Source organism: Gopherus evgoodei, chromosome 3, assembly GCF_007399415.2.
Source record: "Gopherus evgoodei ecotype Sinaloan lineage chromosome 3, rGopEvg1_v1.p, whole genome shotgun sequence".
NCBI lineage: Eukaryota > Metazoa > Chordata > Testudines > Testudinidae > Gopherus > Gopherus evgoodei.
Genome location: NC_044324.1, coordinates 78380059 through 78399079, shown reverse-complemented (window position 1 = coordinate 78399079; position 19021 = coordinate 78380059). Strand labels below are relative to the sequence as shown.

The following is a 19021-nucleotide window of genomic DNA, read 5'->3' as shown; positions in this document are numbered from 1 at the left end:
AGGGCACCGGTCACTTGCTGGAGGATTCTCTGCACGTCAAAGTCTTTAAACCACAATTTGAGGACTTGAGTAACTCAGACATAGGTTAGAGGTTTGATACAGGAGTGGATGGGTGAGATTCTGTGGCCTGGGTTGTGCAGGAGGTCAGACTGGACGATCATAATGGTACCTTCTTGTCTTAAAGTCTATGATTCTATGATTGGAGTTAATGGTTTCTCCAGAACAGTGGTTCTCAACCTATTTACCATTGTGGACTGCATATGCAGCTCTCCGTGTTGTGGGCCTCATACACACAATATATGTACTACCTGTGTGACCCTGAGGATGTCACATGGACCACAGCTATGTGCTGATTGGGCTACAAGTGGCCTGTGGGTTGAGAACCACTGCTCCAGGATTTAAGGAAAGTTGTGTTATATACACATCAACGTGTCAAGGAAATGTCTGGGGTGTACCGGAAACTGCTAAAATCTCTCTGTCAATTTAAGTTAGATAGCAAGGATTAATTTTTTTATTGTCTGTTAAGCCATCAAAGAGCACATTAGCTCTAAATTCCAGTAACTCAGTTCAATAACTTTTTTTATTATGTGTCCTTCAGTGGGGTGTGCATGTGTGAGGATTTTTTGTTTGTTTTTGGAATGATTGTCTCTCCTGTTTTCATGTTGCTCTGGTGCTTTCTTCTGCTTGCTATGCTTTCCTTCCCTTTTTTGCCCTTGAACAGAGTAGTGATGCACAACCTTTGCGTTGTCCACAACAGTACTCTTTGAAGGGTCTGTTGGCTGCGGAAAACATAGTGCAAGGCGAAGTATGCACGGAAGATCTGTGGAATCCCCCATGCAAGATTCCGGGACTTTCTTCAAGTTTTTGTGATTATATGTAACCCGAATAAGTATATGCACAAAAAAAACGTGTATGCATGGAAGATCAGTGCATACGTGGTTTTTTTTGGGCATAAACTTATTCGGGTTACGTATAATCACAAAGACTTGAAGGAGGTCCTGGAATCTTGTATGGGGGATTCTGGAGACAATAAAAGCAATCTGATAGCACTGCTGGGAGGAGGAATTGATTCTACCAGTCTTTTTGGCCACAGATCATTGCTTTTGTGGATTTATTTCAATCGCTCATTCAGCTACTGGATGTTTCCCCGGAGGCTTTTTGCTTGAAAAGTCATTATCAAACTCATGTCCAGTTACTTCCATTCCAAGTATTTATTTTATCAGAAATAAAGTTCACCATTCTAGCTTTGCAAAGATAGCTGTTGGTCAGAGAAATTGCTGAGACAATGGAAAGACTGTTTCATGGAACAAGGTTAAGATTTGCCAGAAATGGATCTTCTGCCTATTTGGAACAATCCCTGAAAGTGTAGAGCACGTAACTGTCACATTTTGTTAGGAATGGTAGGTGAGAAGTGGAAACTTCTGATTAGAGCTGGGCAGGAAACACACATCTTGTCTCATGAGAATTTTTGTCATTTTGAAAAATTTCTCCATCCTAAATTGTGATTAAAAGCTGAAATTTCAAATTTTAACTAACCAAAAAGCTGAAAATTTTGGGATCTGGTCAACTGAAACTTTTAGTTTGGATTTTTCACTATTCTTATATTTCACGATAAATTAACTTTAATTTCCAACAAAAAGTTTTTCAAACTGAAAAAGAAATATACTTGTTTAAAAAATGGTGATATGGGATGTTTCAACAATTTTATAGCTAAAAAAAAATTAAAACAGTAAATTCATCAGTCATGTAATTTTCGACTGAACTTCAAATTTAATTTAAAATGTAACTTAATAAAAGTTTCTAAAATTAATGGAAACTTTTTTTTTAAATTTTAAACATTCCTCTACTGAGTTTGTAGCACAAAGTCAGAAAGCAAACGTACTGTGAAATATCTGGTTTCACTATCCAGGCTGATTGAAATGTAAACAGTAATATCGTATTAGGAGAAAATTACTTTTTGGGGGTTTTTTTGGTATTAAAGAATTCTGTGTCCCTCATACCACATGTTTGCTCATTTATAATTCTGTCAGAATATTTTTTTAACTGCTATATTTTTTTTTAATTGAATTGTGGGTTTGGCTGAGTATAGGCTGTATACAATTGCTTTTCTTCTAAAAAAAATTTTTTTTTTTTTTTTTACAATTTACATTCAATATTAGTTAAGATCAAACTCTTTAAAACAAATTTGGTTTTTTAAACATGAAAAAATATCATTGCCTATTTCAAACCTGGTTCCCTTAGGAGTCCTTCATTTAATGTATAGTTAATTACTTTTACAAGCCAAAGTTCCTTTAAAAGAAGAGTTAATTTATATTCTGTTCACAAAATTCATTTTTTAGGCATCTCACAAAACCTATGAGAATGAGATAAACCCACTCTTGAAGTTTTATAAATATAGTAAATACTGTTAAAGTACAAATCAGTGCTTAACTGATGAGGTATTTAACCTATTTTTTTTTTTAAGAATTATTGTTAAAATGTCTTTTCAAAGCTCCGTAGTTCAGAATTTACTTGATATTTTTCTTGCCTGGTTTCCATCCCTCACACTTTTAGTGCACCATAATCATATGTAATATGTAGTGTCTTTGCAAAAGAGCTTATTGTTTCAGGTCAGGATGAGAGAGTCTCAAAATATTACATCAATTAACAAAAGAATCCAAACAAAACCAGCCTTCAAACAGTGCAAGTAGGAGGCTAGGATGCATATTTTCAATTTCACAAAGCTTTATATAACAAAGGTTTATATAACCTTGAATTTCATTGAGGTAGTTTACTTTTCTAAAAAAATATATATTTTCCCTTCCCAACACATGGAGGGTTGTAACCTGTATAAACTGTACAAACTTGTGATACAAATTGTTGTGTAGTAACCTTACAGCAGACTGCTGTTTTGAGAGAAAACAATTGTACTAAGCACTCTGCCACCTGCAAGTCCAAATAAATAAAATTGAGGATTTGAAAGTATCCCTTCACTGAAAATTTCTGGAGAGATTTTCAAATGACACAGATAGCAGTTAAGCACTTAACTTCCATTTCTGCCTTTTCGAAATCTCACCTGTTGGGCAAAAATTGGATAGCACTGTCTTAGTAGTGGGGAAAGGTACTATCATATTCTCTGGTTGTTTCACTGCACTGCATAATCTCCCTTATCAGGAGTAAACCATGACCATCTTTCCCTATTCCAAACCATTCTCTTAGCCAGACACTGAAAATTCACAGACAGTGCATCTAGGCAGTTGCCTGCTTCCTTTACTGAGCCATTCATATACTGATAGCACTGCAGCCCAGAACTACCTCACTCTTTTGTCCAGTGCCCTTCAAGTAAGTGAGTAGGCAGAGTGACAGAACAAAAACCTATGGAGCAACAAACAATGAAGACATCGAAGTGAAACAGCCTAATTCTCTAGATCTCTTGTGTAAGAATGAGAATTGAAAATGATCCCATCCAGCTATGCCAAGGTCCACAGCCAAGCCAATAAGATCTTGAGTTTATCAATATTCTAAACAAGTTCTTTGCTGCCCAATTCAATTGAGAATGTGTTGGAAACATTTGTTGACACTATGCTTGGTGTAGGTTTGGGTTATTATATTGAAATAGGGACTGGGAGTGTTTAATCAAATAAATTTCTGGTTTTGTTCTGTTGTTGAAATGCAATTTTTGTTTTATTCCCCTGAGCATCAGACTTGTTTTAAAGACTAAAATAATTTATAATGCACTCTGTGGGTTTCTTTTCAATATCCTTTTGATGATATCTTTCTTAGGCTTACAGTAATGCTCAGTACAACTTTATGTATTAGGTTTAGATTAGAAGAAAAATTATGCCTGTTTTTTTTATAAAGTATGTAGGTAAGAAATCAACTTTTTATAGTGTTCTCAAACTCCTACTGTGGAGAAAATTCTCTCAACCAGAGATGACTGGATCTGGCTTCTTTCAGAGTTAGTTAATTTTTATCTGAGCATTACTCAGAGGGAGTCCTAGGTGAACCATAAGATACTTCTTGCACATTCTCAGAGGTGAGTTTGCTCCAGCTTCCATGCTTTCAATTCCCGCCATGGAGGGAGTGAGGAACGGTTCTCTGATTGCAAACTCTGATGTTTGGTGTAGCAATGCAGTGCATTGCCACTAAATCAACAGGCCACCCCTTTTAGCTAGTGTATGCAGAACTGAGTGCTTTGTGTACTTCAAAGTATAATTGTAAACATAAGCCACTATGCTATTATAATATAGTCAGCAGCTTGTTTGGTATTTTGAATATAAGGAGATGTAGAAATGTATTGTGCTCTAACTAGTGGAGAGCCTAAGTGTGGTTTTAATTGGTTCTAAGCATCATCAGCTCTTACTAATTTCACCTGGAAATGTGAGTGCTGTCAAGTTGGACTCTCGGCAGTCTGGCAACAACATTGTGGTGACACACGAGACTAGTGAATAGTCAGTGTGATCTTTAATTTCTGATGAGGTGACTGAGGTGTTTTCTTCTGTGGAAACACTCTTTAAAGGCAAAATAGTTTAGAGATTGCAGTTGTTGACATCATCAGTTTTCTGGTGCTGCTGAAAACATGGACCTTCCTTCAAAAAATCTTAGAACTGAAGTTAAATAACAGGTCAGAGGTAACCTGCCAGATGACCTAAAGATTAAAATTCCCAGGTGAGGCGATTATTTTTCTTGTAACGGAATTACTATGTATGTGGTTTAGAATTAATAGATTCATAGACTCCAAGGCCAGAAGAGACCATTGTGGTCACTTTGTCTGACTTCCTGTATAACATAAGCCATAGAATTCCCCCCAAATAATTCCTAGAGCGTATCTTTTAGGGAAAAAAACCTAATTCTGATTTTAAAATGTCAGTGATTGGAGACTTCACCATGACCTTTGCTAAATTGTTGCAATGGTTAATTACTCTCACCATTAAAAATGTATGCCTTATTTCTGGTCTGAATTTGTCTAGCTTCCACTTCCATTCATTGGATCATGTTATATCTTTGTCTGCTGGATTGAAGAGCCTAATATGAAATATTTATTCCCCATGTGGATACTTATTGACACTAATCAACTCACCCCTTAACTTTTTTCTTTGTTAATATTAGTATATTTAGGGTTACCATATTTCAAGTTCACAGAGGACACTGCTGGGAGTAGGGAGAGGTGGGAGAGAGGGAGGGGAGGTGTGAGACTCCCCTTATATTATCTGGAGTGGTGATCTGTTAAGTCACTCCAATCCTTGACTCTGGGAGCCAGCCTTACCCTGCTCTGCTATGAGAACCCCCACTCTCTGGCTGTTCACACACAGCCTCTAGAACATAAGCTGCTCTCAGCTACGTGAGTGAGCACTTTTGGCCAACCACTGCTTGGATTGTGCAACCGAATGATACTAGCCAATATCTCCAGTCCCAGACATAACCCTAGGAACGTCCATCTTGCAGCGTCCAGTTATGCCCACTGGACACTGACAGCTTATACGAGTTTGTCAATTTAACAAAGAAATTGATATGTACCAGGTTTGTTATCCAAAGGAGAATCTCTGACATGCTGCTGCTTCAGGTAGAATAAACAAATGAATTTAATAGCTACAAAAGATAGATTTTAAGTGATTATAAGTCAAAACACAGGAGGTCAGATTTGGTCAAATGAAATAAAAGCAAAACGCATTCTAAGCTGATCTTAACACTTTCAATGCCCTACAAACTTAAATACCTCTCACCAAAGTCTGGCTGGTTGCCCTTTAGCCAGGCTCTCCCTTTTGATCAGCGCTTCAGTTGCTTGGTGGTGGTGTCTGTAGATGGAGGTGGAAGAGAGAGCGCATGGCAAACATCTCCCCTTTTATCGTAGTCTGTCTTCCCTCTTGGCTTTGCACCTCCCCCCCTTTTAGAGTCTGATGAGCATTACCTCATCGTATTCCAAAACTGACCAAGGGAGGGGGAGTGACTCATTCGAGAGTCTAAAGGCTTGGCTACACTTGCAAGTTAGAACACATTAAAGCATCCCCGGGCACCCTAACTCCTGAGGTGTCCACACTAGCAAGTCACGTAGAGTGCATTACTGTGCTGTGATTGGCCTCCGGAAACATTGCATAATCCCCTGAAATCAAGTGGCCCCTCTTCTCATTGTTTTGAAATCGGCTGCAGGCATGTGGCTATCCCCTTTCAGAGCTCTGTTTCAGACAGTGGTTGGTGCTTATCTGCTCCAAGACAAAGCAAATCATTAGTGTGGAATGCTGCTGGCGTGTGTGTGTGTGGGGGGGGGAGGATGGGGTGTCTGCTGCTGTCTGAACTTACAGCATGCTGACACACTCTCAGCCCCCCAAAACACACTGTCTTTCCCCTCACATACACACAACACACTCCCTGTCACACACATCTCCTCCTCCCATTTGAGAAGCACTTTGCAGCCACTTGCACACTGGGATAGCTACCACAATGCACTGCTCTTTGTGGTGTTGCAAGAGCTGCTAATGTGGCCACGCAAGTGCGCTTTCAGCTGACAACCTAAACACACGGCAGCATTTTCCCTGCTGCTGTCTCCGAAGGCTGTTTTAACTCTTAGCGCTCTACATCTGCAAGTGTAGCCAAGGCCGAACAGATCCTTTTTTGCTGCCTAGGCCAGTATCCTTTGTTCCTGTGAGGCTGGGCTGGGTTTGTCCCATACATGCCCTGATAAGATGTGAACTGCCCCTCTGCTCTTGGAGAGTTTGGCCTGGGCTTATTTTAAGCCATGAGGACGCATTTTCAGCCTCACGACTATATACATGAAATTGCAACCTATTACATTATTATAACAACAATGCTCAGTGCATCATGAGCCTTCTGAAGACACCCGACATGACAAATTTTGCATTGGATATGACATAATCATATTATGAGGCTGAATATGGGGGCGCAGGTTGTTCCCCTGAGGTAGAGAGTCAGGGAGGGTACAGTTTTCTACTGTACACTTTCTTTTGTACCTTGAATATCTAGCATTTTATAAATAAGTGTAATAGCTTCAAAAATAAATGTAAATCAAATGTAAATAAACCTTTTTTTACATGCAGTTAGTCCTTTCCTACAGTGCTTCTTCCTGTTGTGCCCATGCATATTTCTCTGTAGAGTGTATCTTTCTCAGTAGTGGTTGATTGCTCATCAAGTAACCATGAAAGTCATTACAAGATCTATTTCTGGAGTTGTACTGCACAAACAGGATCCCTTTCACTGACTCAACAGTCAATACCATGCCACCCTTAGTCCTGTGCTGCTTTTAGAGCTGGGTGGCTGGCCAGCAGCTGCTGCTCTCCAGCTGCCTAGCTCTGAAGGCAGCGCCGCTGCCAGCAGCAGCTCATAAGTAAGGGTAGCAAACCGGTAAACATGAACTCTGCTTATAAGGCATGTTCGGAATTGTAGTTCTAGCAGAATCAATTTTGGGAAAAGAATGAGCAAGGAAAAATCACAGACATTTGTTCATATTTCAAATATCTGAGCTAGGAGGACCAAAAAAAGTGTGTTCCAGGAAAACCCAGGCATATGGTAACCCTAAGAATATTGAGCTCTTTGAGTTTTTCTAATCCTTTAATCGCTGTCATGGCTCTTCTCTGCATAGGTCTGGCTCAAGCAGTGTTTTTCAGAGGGATTTGAATGGAGAATGTTAAGGTTATAATGTTTTATCTGCTGCATTTCATGTTTTTAAAATAAAAATTCAGGTCTCCAACAGTCCTTATATGTTCTGACTGTGATCACTGAAGCTGATGTTCCCCAGTGACTTTATTAAATACTATTCTCTGATTTTTTTTTTGTGGCCATTGATTATTATGGAATTCCAATTAATACTGATTTGAAGAGTTGAGGGATTGTAGGGGTCTAGTCCCAGAATCAGGCACAACAGAATAAGGGTTATCAAGTTCAGTATCTGATTGGGAACCCTGGTGTGCCCAACGAAGACACTTGCAGTGAGGGTAAAGCGAAGCTTTAATCACTTTTATTAACACAGTTAGTAAAGACAGAAAAGCTGCAAACCCCTTAACATTAACTTTGCATTACTGTTATATTTTTATCTCTTGTACCCCATTCCTTGCATATGCTCACATACTCGCACCCCTTCTTGGGGATCTAATGGTAAGATGCAAAGGTCCAGCCCTTTCTCTGGCATGCCAAACAAGTCAGATGGTCTAGATCCAGATTAAGATCGACCGACCCTTCTTACATGGCATTCTGGCTTATTATAGGGCCTAGAGGTTATCTTGAATATTCATTGAAAGGACCAACCTGTCTTGTCCACCATAAAGTTAGTGCTTTTATCCTATTGGTTAGTATATTAATGATTTTAGATTACCACATACATCAATTTGTTGCCAAGAAGAGTTTACAGTTAAGCATTTGCCAACATTTTATCCTAAAATATTTTAAACTAGTATTAGTTCAGTGTTTCTGCAGTTACCTGGTATCATTTTGTACAACTCCTCCCTTAGGCACATTATTCCCAGTTGCCCAAAACTCAGGGTAAGTGTTGGACCACTTATTCTATGCCAAAGTTCTCTGGCCTCAAAACCTTATGCTAACTGCTTAAACTGATGCCTTACAGGATGCAGGCCTGTAGTTTCTTTGTGTTTACTGCTAAGTAAAATAAAATGCAAAAAGCTATCTCTATGGACTACAATACAAATCAATAACTTTGTAAATTTGACTTAATTAACTGCCTTTTGTTCCTGGGCACTAGATCTCTGCTGGAGGAGCAGTAAGGTAGATTTAATTTGTCGTCTTTTTTTCTGGGCTTTTGCTATAAAGTGGCAAAAAACCAACCAAACAAAAAACCTTGTAACTGTGTAATAGCTTAAATTTTACTTAATAAACACCTTATCTGATTTCAGTTTTTCTAGAAGAACCTTTCCTTGGCCTAACCTACCAATTTTGAGGCCAATATGACTATTTTGGTGTATTTTTAGAAGTAGGGTCAAATAAGACCTGTAATGGAAACTGAGGCCATGTCTACACTTACTGGGGAATGACACTGCTGTGATTGATATAGTGAGAGTTGATTTAGTAGGTCTATTAAAGACCCGCTAAATCAACCACAGAGCGCTCTCTGGTTGACTCTGATATTCCACTGGAATGAGAAGACTAAGATAAGTTGATAGGAGAGCATCTCCTATTGATGTAGCGCAGTGTAGACACTGTGATAAGCTACTAAGCCGTAGCTGGAGTAGTGTGACTCAGTCTACGCTAACAGGGTAGATTGACCTTAGTTGTACAACCTTAAATATTGATGACTTTAAATCTTAGTCAGTCTAGAAGTGTGTGTGTATATGAAAGCATCTGTTTTCTGAATTTCTTTTGTGATATATCTTAAATGCTAATTGCATTTTGTATTTTTTTTTTAAGGGTGCAATTTTCTTGGAAGGAGTGACAGTTAAACGTGTAACCCAAGTGACAACTCAACCAAAGTTAAGAGAAATACAGCAAAAATGTCAGCAATTCTGTGGATGGGAAGGGTATGGGAAAAATCATTTAATTTTAACTTTTTTCTTTGAATAGTCCAAAAATTCAATATTATATTCTTAATTTTGTGAAAAGTCAAGCAGGTAGCTATTTATTCCGATGGACTGTTCTTTTTTTTTTTTTTTTTGGTAACCAGAAATATTCAACAGTAAAGCTATATTGGCCTGAAAAGAAATGAAAAGAATGATCAGCTGTTATAATTTAAGAAACAAGATTCTAGAATCATATTTCCAGGGTCAGATCATAAATTATGTTCGTATTAGCCATTGCTACACAAATAACAAATGCAGTAGTCTGGTCTAATAATTATTTCTAAAGTTTTGGGTGAGTTTTAGTGCACATTAAACTAAATAATGCTAGTTTGAACCAAGCAAAAAATTGCAAGTTTACTTATACAACTATCAATACACATTTGTTCTGATGTGCAGAACCCTAGTTTTTCCATTTCTTGGCCTTTCTAATGCAGTTGTTGCTGGTTTGAATTTGTGCCTAGCATTGATATGAATGCTGATTTAGTACCATTTCTAGATGTAATCCAGAATTTGAATGTCAGTTTCCAGAAGTGAAGGCTCATGGAATATTCACAGTACCTCTTAGCCCTGGTCTACACTGGGGGCGGGGGGGTATCGATCTAAGTTCAGCTACGTGAATAATGTAGCTGAGGTTGACGTACTTAAATCGACTTACTGTGGTGTCTACACTGCACCAAGTTGACTGCTGCCACTGCCCTATCAACTCTGCCTGCGCCACTCGCAGCGCTGGAGTACAGGAGTCTATGGAAGAGCGCTCGGGGGTCGATTTATCACGTCTAGACTAAGGTGGCTCTTGTAAGAAAAAAAGTCATATGCAAGATGTTCCAACTGAAAGTTAACCTTGTAGAAAAGGTAGTGTTAACTGTGTCTCATGCAAGATTGATTGGAGCAATACATTACCTTGTATGGATACTCATCGTAGAATATTAATAAAAATCCTGCTTCTTTTAGGTCTGGATTCCCTGGAGCACAGCCTATTTCCATGGACAAACAAAATATTAAACTTTTAGAGCAGAAGCCGTACAAAGTAAGCTGGAAAGCAGATGGCACTCGGTAAGTTTTCATATCTAAAAAAACTACATAATTCACCCTGATACATAAAGCAAATTGTTTAGATCAGCAGTTTGTATGCTCTTTAGAGCGTGAATTTCTGCCTTGTACAATGGAGAGACATGTTTTATTTTGTTAAACAAAAAAAGCTCTTAAAAATTGAAGTTCTAATATAGTTTAGTATTGTACATGTTATGCTGAAACTTGATGTCAAGCCTCTTTCATCTGAGATGCTTTTCTATAGACTGAATGTTCCTTTAAGTGTATTTTATTTAATATTTTTGCTTTAATTCTTGTCCTCCCTGAGTTTTGCCTGTTGGTAACCAGCTGGGCTTGGATACCATGATGATGAGTGCCTTATAATAGGGGTTGTCTACACTTAAAACACTGCAGTGGTGCACCTGTAGCACTTCACTGAAGTGCTTACCTACAGTGATGGATGGGTATCTCCCATTGACCGAGTGCTTTCTACATCAGGGGTTAGGTTGTTTTAACCGTGTCGTTTAGGGGTGTGTATTTTTCACACCCCTCAGCGACATAGTTATGCAGAACTAGTTTCCTAGTGTAGACCAGGCCTAAGATAATATACAATAAGAGACTTAAAGGAACTCAGCTTGGTAAGAAAAAAGTTATACTTTATGGTACACAGATCAATCTTTAACTTTTAATTTGTTCTTCAGTTGACATTGAAAATTTTATTTACTTTTTCCTATTGACAATGCATCCTACTAATGATTGAAATTTCATAATTCTTCAAAGGTATTTGTACAGTAGTCCTGTGTTAGAATTGTAATTCTGTGACTAGTCAGCATCCTTTTGATTCAACAGTAACTTCTGTTACATGTATTGCAGTGGTGACATTCTTTTAGCAGAGGTGTAGAAATAAATTTTTCAGTCTGCATTTGTGTGCAAGACTTGTATGTGTAGAATGTATTTTTGACAGTTGATCTACCGCTGGATAAAGAGAGAAAATACCTGCACTCCCCCGTCTGCTGTTAGAAGCTGTAGAGGGATATCCATTTTAATTCACTACTCTGTAGGAAGAAAGTTACAAGAGCAGTTCAATAGAAGTGGTTACAGAATCAGTAGAGAAACTAGCTAACATCATGCACTGAAAATGCTTGCAGCTACCATTTCTAGACAACTCATCAATAATATATACTGAGCAAAGTAAAGCTATTCTGTGTCTGGTATTACAAATCAATGCAGACCACAGAGGGCATGTCTAGATTATGGGCGCTACAGCAGCTGTACTGCAGCTGTACTGTTGTAGCACAAAAAATGTCTATATATATATATGGATGGATGGGGTATTTCCGTTGATGTAGGTAATTCACATACCCAAGCAATGGTAGCTAGGTCAGTGGAAGAATTCTTCCACAGCCCATAGCTAGTTTGATCTAAATTTTAAGTGTAGAGTGGAGCAGGATAAGCTGGAGTTTAAATTTTACTTTCCTCAAGCTAATATATATATATGTGGTGAACAAACCTTCTTAAACACTAGCTATTTCCTGTATTTTATTGGGAGTGTTCAAGAAGTGGAAGCAGATATGAAAAAGATTCTTTCACCACTGTATTCCATATTAGAAGTAAAATACTACTTCCCTTAGAAGCCATATAAGAAATGTTACAAGTAAAATGTAGGAATAAAACAAATTAATCAATCAGCAAGTAAAATATCAGATCAGTGAAACTGACTTGGTGACCAGTGCTGAAGCTATACAGTGTCACATTCGAAGTTAATTCTGCTTTGAAATAGATTCCCTGTCTCTAAAACTGGGGAATGTTGCTGCAATTAATAGCTATCAAGTAAGAAGAAACTCCATAATGTACCTGTGTGTGCACTGGGAGAAAATTTCTTCATGACTTTAGCTAGTGATCTGTTTATACCTTGAGTAATGATTTATTGCTCCTGTAATCTTTTATTATTTGGCATTTATATAGCAGTAAGTGTCGAGAGGCCAACTAGACTGGGGCCCCACTGTACATAAGTTTGTTTGCTTTTTAAAAACCCTGGGAAATCACAAAAAAATGTAATAAAATAACATTATGCACTATGATAGTGTTTAATTGCATCATCACATACTATTTGTTACATGCAGTGTTGTTGTAGCCGTGTTGGTCCAGGATATTAGAGAGAAAAAGTGAGTGAACTAATATCTTTTATTGGACCAAGTTCTGCTGGTGAAAGAGACAAGCTTTTGAGTTTACACAGAGCTCTTCGTCAGGTCTGTAGCATTCCTCCCTCAATCACTGCACAAGATGGACAGTGAGTGAGGCAGAGGATTGTAAGGAGAGGAGAGGGCATTCTCTTCTGTTTAAATTATTGGACTGAGTTCCAGGAGAGCGGAGTTCTCTTCCTGACTCTCCCACAGACTTCCCCTGTGATGCTGGGCAAGATAATCACAACAAGTTGTGACAGTATGTGACTAGCCTAAGGCTGACTCACTACTTTGTTTACTTTATAAGGGTCTTCACATGGAGTAAATTGACAAGGTAATAGTTTAAATACTAAATGATTGACTAATTAGCTGGGTGATTCAGTTGAGTCATCAGCTGACACAGTTGAGAGGCAGGAAGAGACAGGGAAGACTGGAAGGAAGGGCTATACAAGCCGGAGATCTCACAGAGGTGAGTTTTTTCCCTGCATTTGGTGTTGAACTTGCCACTGGTGTGCATGGTATGCACAAATGGGATCAATTTAAGGTTGCATCAGCACCTTGACTTTCTAACAGTATCCCCTCCACCCCCATGTGATTTTCTGTGTAGGAGAGGGAAAAAAGAGTAGGAGTTGGCAGTGTCAAAAATGTGTACACAACTGAGGTATCTGAGTAATGAAGAGGAGTAGCAGCAAAATACTATGGGTAAGAAGAATATAAGAAATGAAAAATAAAGAAGAAATTGCTAACTCCCTTTAGTTCTAGAAGTTTTGAAAAATGGAAAAGTTCCTGGATCAGCTGTTTAAGTTCAAAGTTACGGGATACTGCATTCGCAGAGGACATACATTCGAGCTCTAACAGTGAACTGATTGCCATACAGACATAATAATGGGGCATGGTCACTATTCCAAGGAATGTGCAGATGATTCAAATACCAGTGAGGACAGAGAATTAATACAAAAAGAGAGGTTATAAATAGGGCTATTGATTAATTGCAGTTAACTGACGCAGTTAACTCAAAAACATTAATTATGATTAATCGCACTGTTAAACTATAGAATACCAATTGAAATTTATTAAATATTTTTGGATGTTTTTCTACTTTTTCAAATATATTGATTTCTGTTTCAACACAGAATAGAAAGTGTACAGTGCTCACTTTATATTTTTTATTACAAATATTTGCACTGTAAAAACAATAAACAAAAGAAGTAGTATTTTTCAGTTCACCTCATACAAGTACTGTAGTACAACCTCTTTACTGTGAAAGTGTAATTTACAAATGTAGATTTTTTTTTTGTTTGTTACATTGTTTTGTTTTTGAGTGCTGATATGTAAAACTTTAGAGCTTACAAGTCTACTCAGTCCTACTTCTTGTTCAGCCAATAGCTAAGACAAATACGTTTTTTTACATTTACGGGAGATACTACTGCCTGCTTCTTATTTACAGTGTCGCCTGAAAATGAGAACAGGAATTTGCATGGCACTTTTGTAGCTGGCATTGCAAGGTATTTACGTGCCAGATATGCTAAACATTCATATGCCCCTTCATGCTTCGGCCACTATTTCTGAGGACATGCTTCCATGCTGATGATGCTCGTTAAAAAAATAATGCATTAATTAAATTTGTGACTGAACTCAGTGGAGGAGAATTGCATGTCTCCTGCTCTGTTTTACCTACATTGTGCCGTATATTTTATGTTACAGCAATGTCAGATGATGACCTAGCACATAGAATCATAGAACTGGAAGGGACCTCGAGAGGTCAATTAGTCCAGTGCTCTGCACTCATGGCAGGAATAAGTATTATCTAGACCGGGATAGGCACCCTATGGCATGCGTGCTGAAGGTGGCATGCGAGCTGATTTTCCGTGGCACTCACACTGCCCGGGTCCTGGCCACTGATCCGGGGGGCTCTGCATTTTAATTTAATTTTAAATGAAGCTTCTTAAACATTTTAAAAATCTTATTTACTTTACATACAATAGTTTAGTTCTATATTATAGACTTATAGAAAGAGACCTAAAAACATTAAAATGTATTACTGGCATGCGAAACCTTAAATTAGAGTGAATAAATGAAGACTTGGCACACCACTTCTGAAAGGTTGCCAACCCCCGATCTAGACCATCCTTGACAGATATTTGTATAACCTGCTCTTAAAAATCTCCAATGATGGGATTCCACAACCTCCTTAGGCAATGTATTCCAGTGCTTAACCACTCTGACAGTTATGAAGCTTTTCCTTATGTGCAACCTAAACCTCTCTTGCTGCAATTTAAGACCATTGCTTCTTGTCCTATCTTCAGTCGTTAAGAACAACGATTCTTCACCCTCCTTCTTGTAACTACCTTTTATGTACTTGTTCATTTTAAGAACACTTTCACAGCAGATTTGACAAAACGCAAAGAAGATTTCAATGTGAGATTTCTAAAGATAGCTACAGCGCTCGACCCAAGGGTTAAGAGTCTGAAGGCCATCCGGAATCTGAGTGGGATCCGGTGTGGAGCATGCTTTCAGAAGTCTTAAAAGAGCAACACTGACATGTGGAAACTACAGAACCTGAACCACCAAAGAAGAAAATCCAGCCTTCTGTTGGTGGCATCTGACTGTGAGGATGAAAATGAACATGCGTTGGTTCTCTCTGCTTTGGATCGTTATTGAGCAGAGCCTGTTGTCAGCAAGGAATGGTGGTTGAAGCATGAAGGTACATATAAATATTTAGCGCATCTGGAATGTAAATATCTTGCAACACTGGCTACAACAGTGCACTGTGAGCATCTGTTCTCACTTTCAGGTGACATTGTAAATAAGAAGTAGGCAGAATTATCTCCTGCAAATTGTAACCAAACTTGCTTATCTGAGCAATTGGCTGAAGTAGGACTGAGTGGACTTGCAGGCTCTAAAGTTTTATATTGTTTAATTTTTAATGTATTTTTTGGTACATAATTCTGCATTTGTAAGTTCAACTTTCACAATAAAGAGATTCCACTACAGTACTTGTTTTAGGTGAATTGAAAAATATGATTTCTTTTGTTTTTTGCAGTGCAAATATTTGTAATTAAAAAAAAAAAAATGAAGTGAGCACTGTACACTTTGTATTCTATGTTGTAATTGAAATCAATGTATTTAAAAATGTAGAAAACATCCAAAAATATTTAAATAAATGGTATTCTAATTAATCGTGAATAATTTTTTTAATCGCTTGACAGCCCTAGTTATATATATCAGTAGAAAAAACAGATTTGCTCTGGAAAAAAAATGTGAACTAGTACAACGAGAGTAAAGTCAAAATGTTCAAATACTCAGTGGGAAAGAAAGCCTGAAACATTTTTTTGTAAGGTAGTTAGTTCCTGTGGTGATGAGCATACAAAGAGCACCCAACCCCTTTTCCCCTCTCCAAAAGAAAATAATTTGGGGGAGATTGTAAATGGCAAAGTGAATCAGATATTATCAGGACTTCACAAATCCACAGAAAATCACTTGATGCTGGTACTATTCTGGATTTACAGGAGAATGGAAAATATGTTTGAGGTTTCTTCTATCTCGGTGGTTCCCATTGATTATATTCATGTTATGTATAATAAATAAAAATAAAATGATTCGTATTCTAGTGCAGTTGCATTGTGTGATGCCCTCTAAATTTGTGAAGGTCTATAGCATTGTATACATGGAATTTTCATAAGGAAGACATGCTAGAATAACAAAGTACCTTGGCGTAATCCAAGATGATCAGATTATTTCCCAATACTTCATATTTTTAAAATTAATTTATCTTACATAGAGTTCGGTGGAGTAAAATAATCTTGTTTTATTGTTTAAATAAAAGAAATTGGGATTGTTTTCGTAAGATTTCAACTTCAATTATTATTTTAAATATAAATGAAATCATTTACTGTTTTGATAACTACTTCAACACTTTCTTAATTTCTTAATTACTCAAACTCTAGCATTTGTCAAGAGTACTTAACAGCTTGAAGAAAAGTTTGAAGGAATAAAGTGATTTAATGAATGCTGTTACTAACATAAACTCAGTTGGTAGTTGTAAATGTTTTAAGAAGTACAGTAGAACCTCAGAGTTCTTCTTTGAGTGCTTGCTCATATCCATTCCAATTAGGTGTGCGCGCCGCGTGCACGTTCGTCGGAGACTTTTTCCCCTAGCAACACTCGGTGGGCCAGCAGGTTGCCCCCTGGAGTGGCGCTGGTATGGCGCCTGATATATACCCCTGCTGGCCCGCCCGCTCCTCAGTTCCTTCTTGCCGCCCGTGTCGGTCGTTGGAACTGTGGAGCACGGCTAGCCGTTCTCCACCTCCCTAGCGTTTCACTCTTTTGCAGTTTAGTGTATATAGTTCTGTTATTATAGTAATAGTTGTAGTTATAAAGTTAGTAAGCGTAGTTGTAGATAGTTATACAGAGGATTGGGGGTTCGCCCCTTTTCCTCCCCGCGGTGCCGGGGCCCATGCCCGGTTCACCCGGCTTTAAGCCTTGTGCGGCCTGTCATCGGCTGATGCCAACAGGAGATCTGCACAACTCCTGCCTGAGGTGCCTAGGCGAGTCCCACCTCATGGACAAGTGCCGGATCTGCAAGGCGTTCAAGCCCCGAACGAAGAAGGAGCGGGACAGTCGCCTGAAGCAGATCTTGATGGAGGCAGCGCTGACTCCCCCACCGTCGGCACCGACTCCGGCACCGAGGCCAAGTGGCGGCTCTGCTCCGGACCGCCCGGCACCGGCAAAGGCTTCGACTTCCCGCTCGGCACCGGCCCGGCACCCTAGCCGGCACCGCTCCCTCTCCCCGAGGAGCAAGAAGCACAGGGCTCCTGCGGTGTCTACAACTGCACCGCAGTCGGAGCGTGCCTCCAAACCTGACCACCCGGCACCGTCATCCGCCGTGGCACCGAGCGTCGTCGCACCGTTGACTCCGGCTTCTCAGGGACCGTTGAGTCCAGTGCATCTCAGCTCCCCTGTGAGAACAGCGGTTGAGCTCGTCGCGCCCTCCGTTGCACGCGACCTCATTGCCATGACAGAGCCCGAGCTGCCCCAACCCCCGGCACCGCCGGTGCGGGTTCTCCAATCGATGGGCAAGCCCGCCATGGTGCGGCCGCATTCACTGGGCACTACTGGGCATCGGTCCCGTTCCAGATCGAGGGACCACTCTCAGCGACGCCGCTCAAGATCCAGACGCCGCTCGCAGTCCCGAGACCGCTACCTGCGGCACCGGTTGTACTCGCGGCACCGTTCAGGATCCCGGTCGCCGTCGTACTACTCTCGGCACCGGTCTAGATCGCGGCACCGACGTTCCTACCGCAGCCGATCCCGGCACGGCAGTGGACGGCACCGGTCGACCTCCCGGCACCGAGCTGGTAGCAGGTCCCGGTCCAGATCAAGGTACCACCATGATTCCCAGTACCGCTCGCCAGCACCGCGCAGCGACGTCGGGGTGCGCAGAGGCCTGACGCAGTCATCGACGGCTCCTCCATGGCCTTCAAGGCACTCGTCCGCTTCCTCCCGAATGGACAGTGCCTCTTACGGGGGTTCAGATGTGCAGGCCCACCCGGACCAGGGACCACCACAATGGTCCTTTTGGACGCCCTGGGCATACCACCAAGCCCAGGGCGAACCTTCGGGTCCTGCTCGCTCCCGCCAATCGGAGCATTGAGCACTGGAGGCCACGGTCAGCCAGCCCCCCCCTCAAGTTTGGAGGAAGCCCCTATGGATCCCCTGGCGCAGCAGGATGCTCGGGAAGTGGACGTCCCTCTGGACGAGGCTTCAGTTCAGGAACCACTCCTCCCTGGGGTGTCTTCTTCCTCGTCCCCAGATGAGGCGGTAGCGGGCACATCAATCGGCGGGGGCCCTGATGAAGATCTCCGGGCACACCAGGACCTTCTGAGGCGAGTTGCCCAGAACATAAACCTCCCTATCGAGGAAGTCCCGGAAGTGGAGGACCCGGTGGTGAGCATCCTTTCTGCGGAGGCACCGACCAGGGTAGCCCTCCCCTTCATCAAGTCGATCCAGGCGAAGACGGATACCATCTGGCAGTCTCCAGTCTCCATTCCACCCACTGCCCGCGGAGTGGAAAGGAAGTATATGGTACCATCCAAGGGGTATGAGTACCTCTATGTACACCCCGCTCCCTGCTCCTTGGTGGTACAGTCAGTCAATGAGTGGGAACGCCACGGCCAACAAGCTCCTGCGCCAAAATCCAGGGAAGCCAGGCGCATGGACTTGCTGGGCCGCAAGGTTTACTCCGCGGGAGGCCTTCAGCTCCGTGTGGCGAGCCAGCAAGCCCTCCTGAGTCGCTACAGCCACAACACCTGG

General features: G+C 40.6%; 1 protein-coding gene across 6 annotated transcripts in view; it reads left to right on the top strand.

Annotated features, from left to right (window-relative positions):
- The window catches only part of RNGTT (RNA guanylyltransferase and 5'-phosphatase), a 425454-nt gene that overhangs the window by 55125 nt on the left and 351308 nt on the right, over positions 1-19021 (top strand). For all 6 annotated transcript variants that reach the window (XM_030555911.1, XM_030555913.1, XM_030555914.1 and 3 more), the window contains exons 7-8: positions 9349-9458; positions 10449-10550. In XM_030555911.1, the coding sequence (XP_030411771.1) occupies positions 9349-9458; positions 10449-10550 (212 nt within the window). The remainder of the gene's footprint in view (positions 1-9348; positions 9459-10448; positions 10551-19021) is intronic.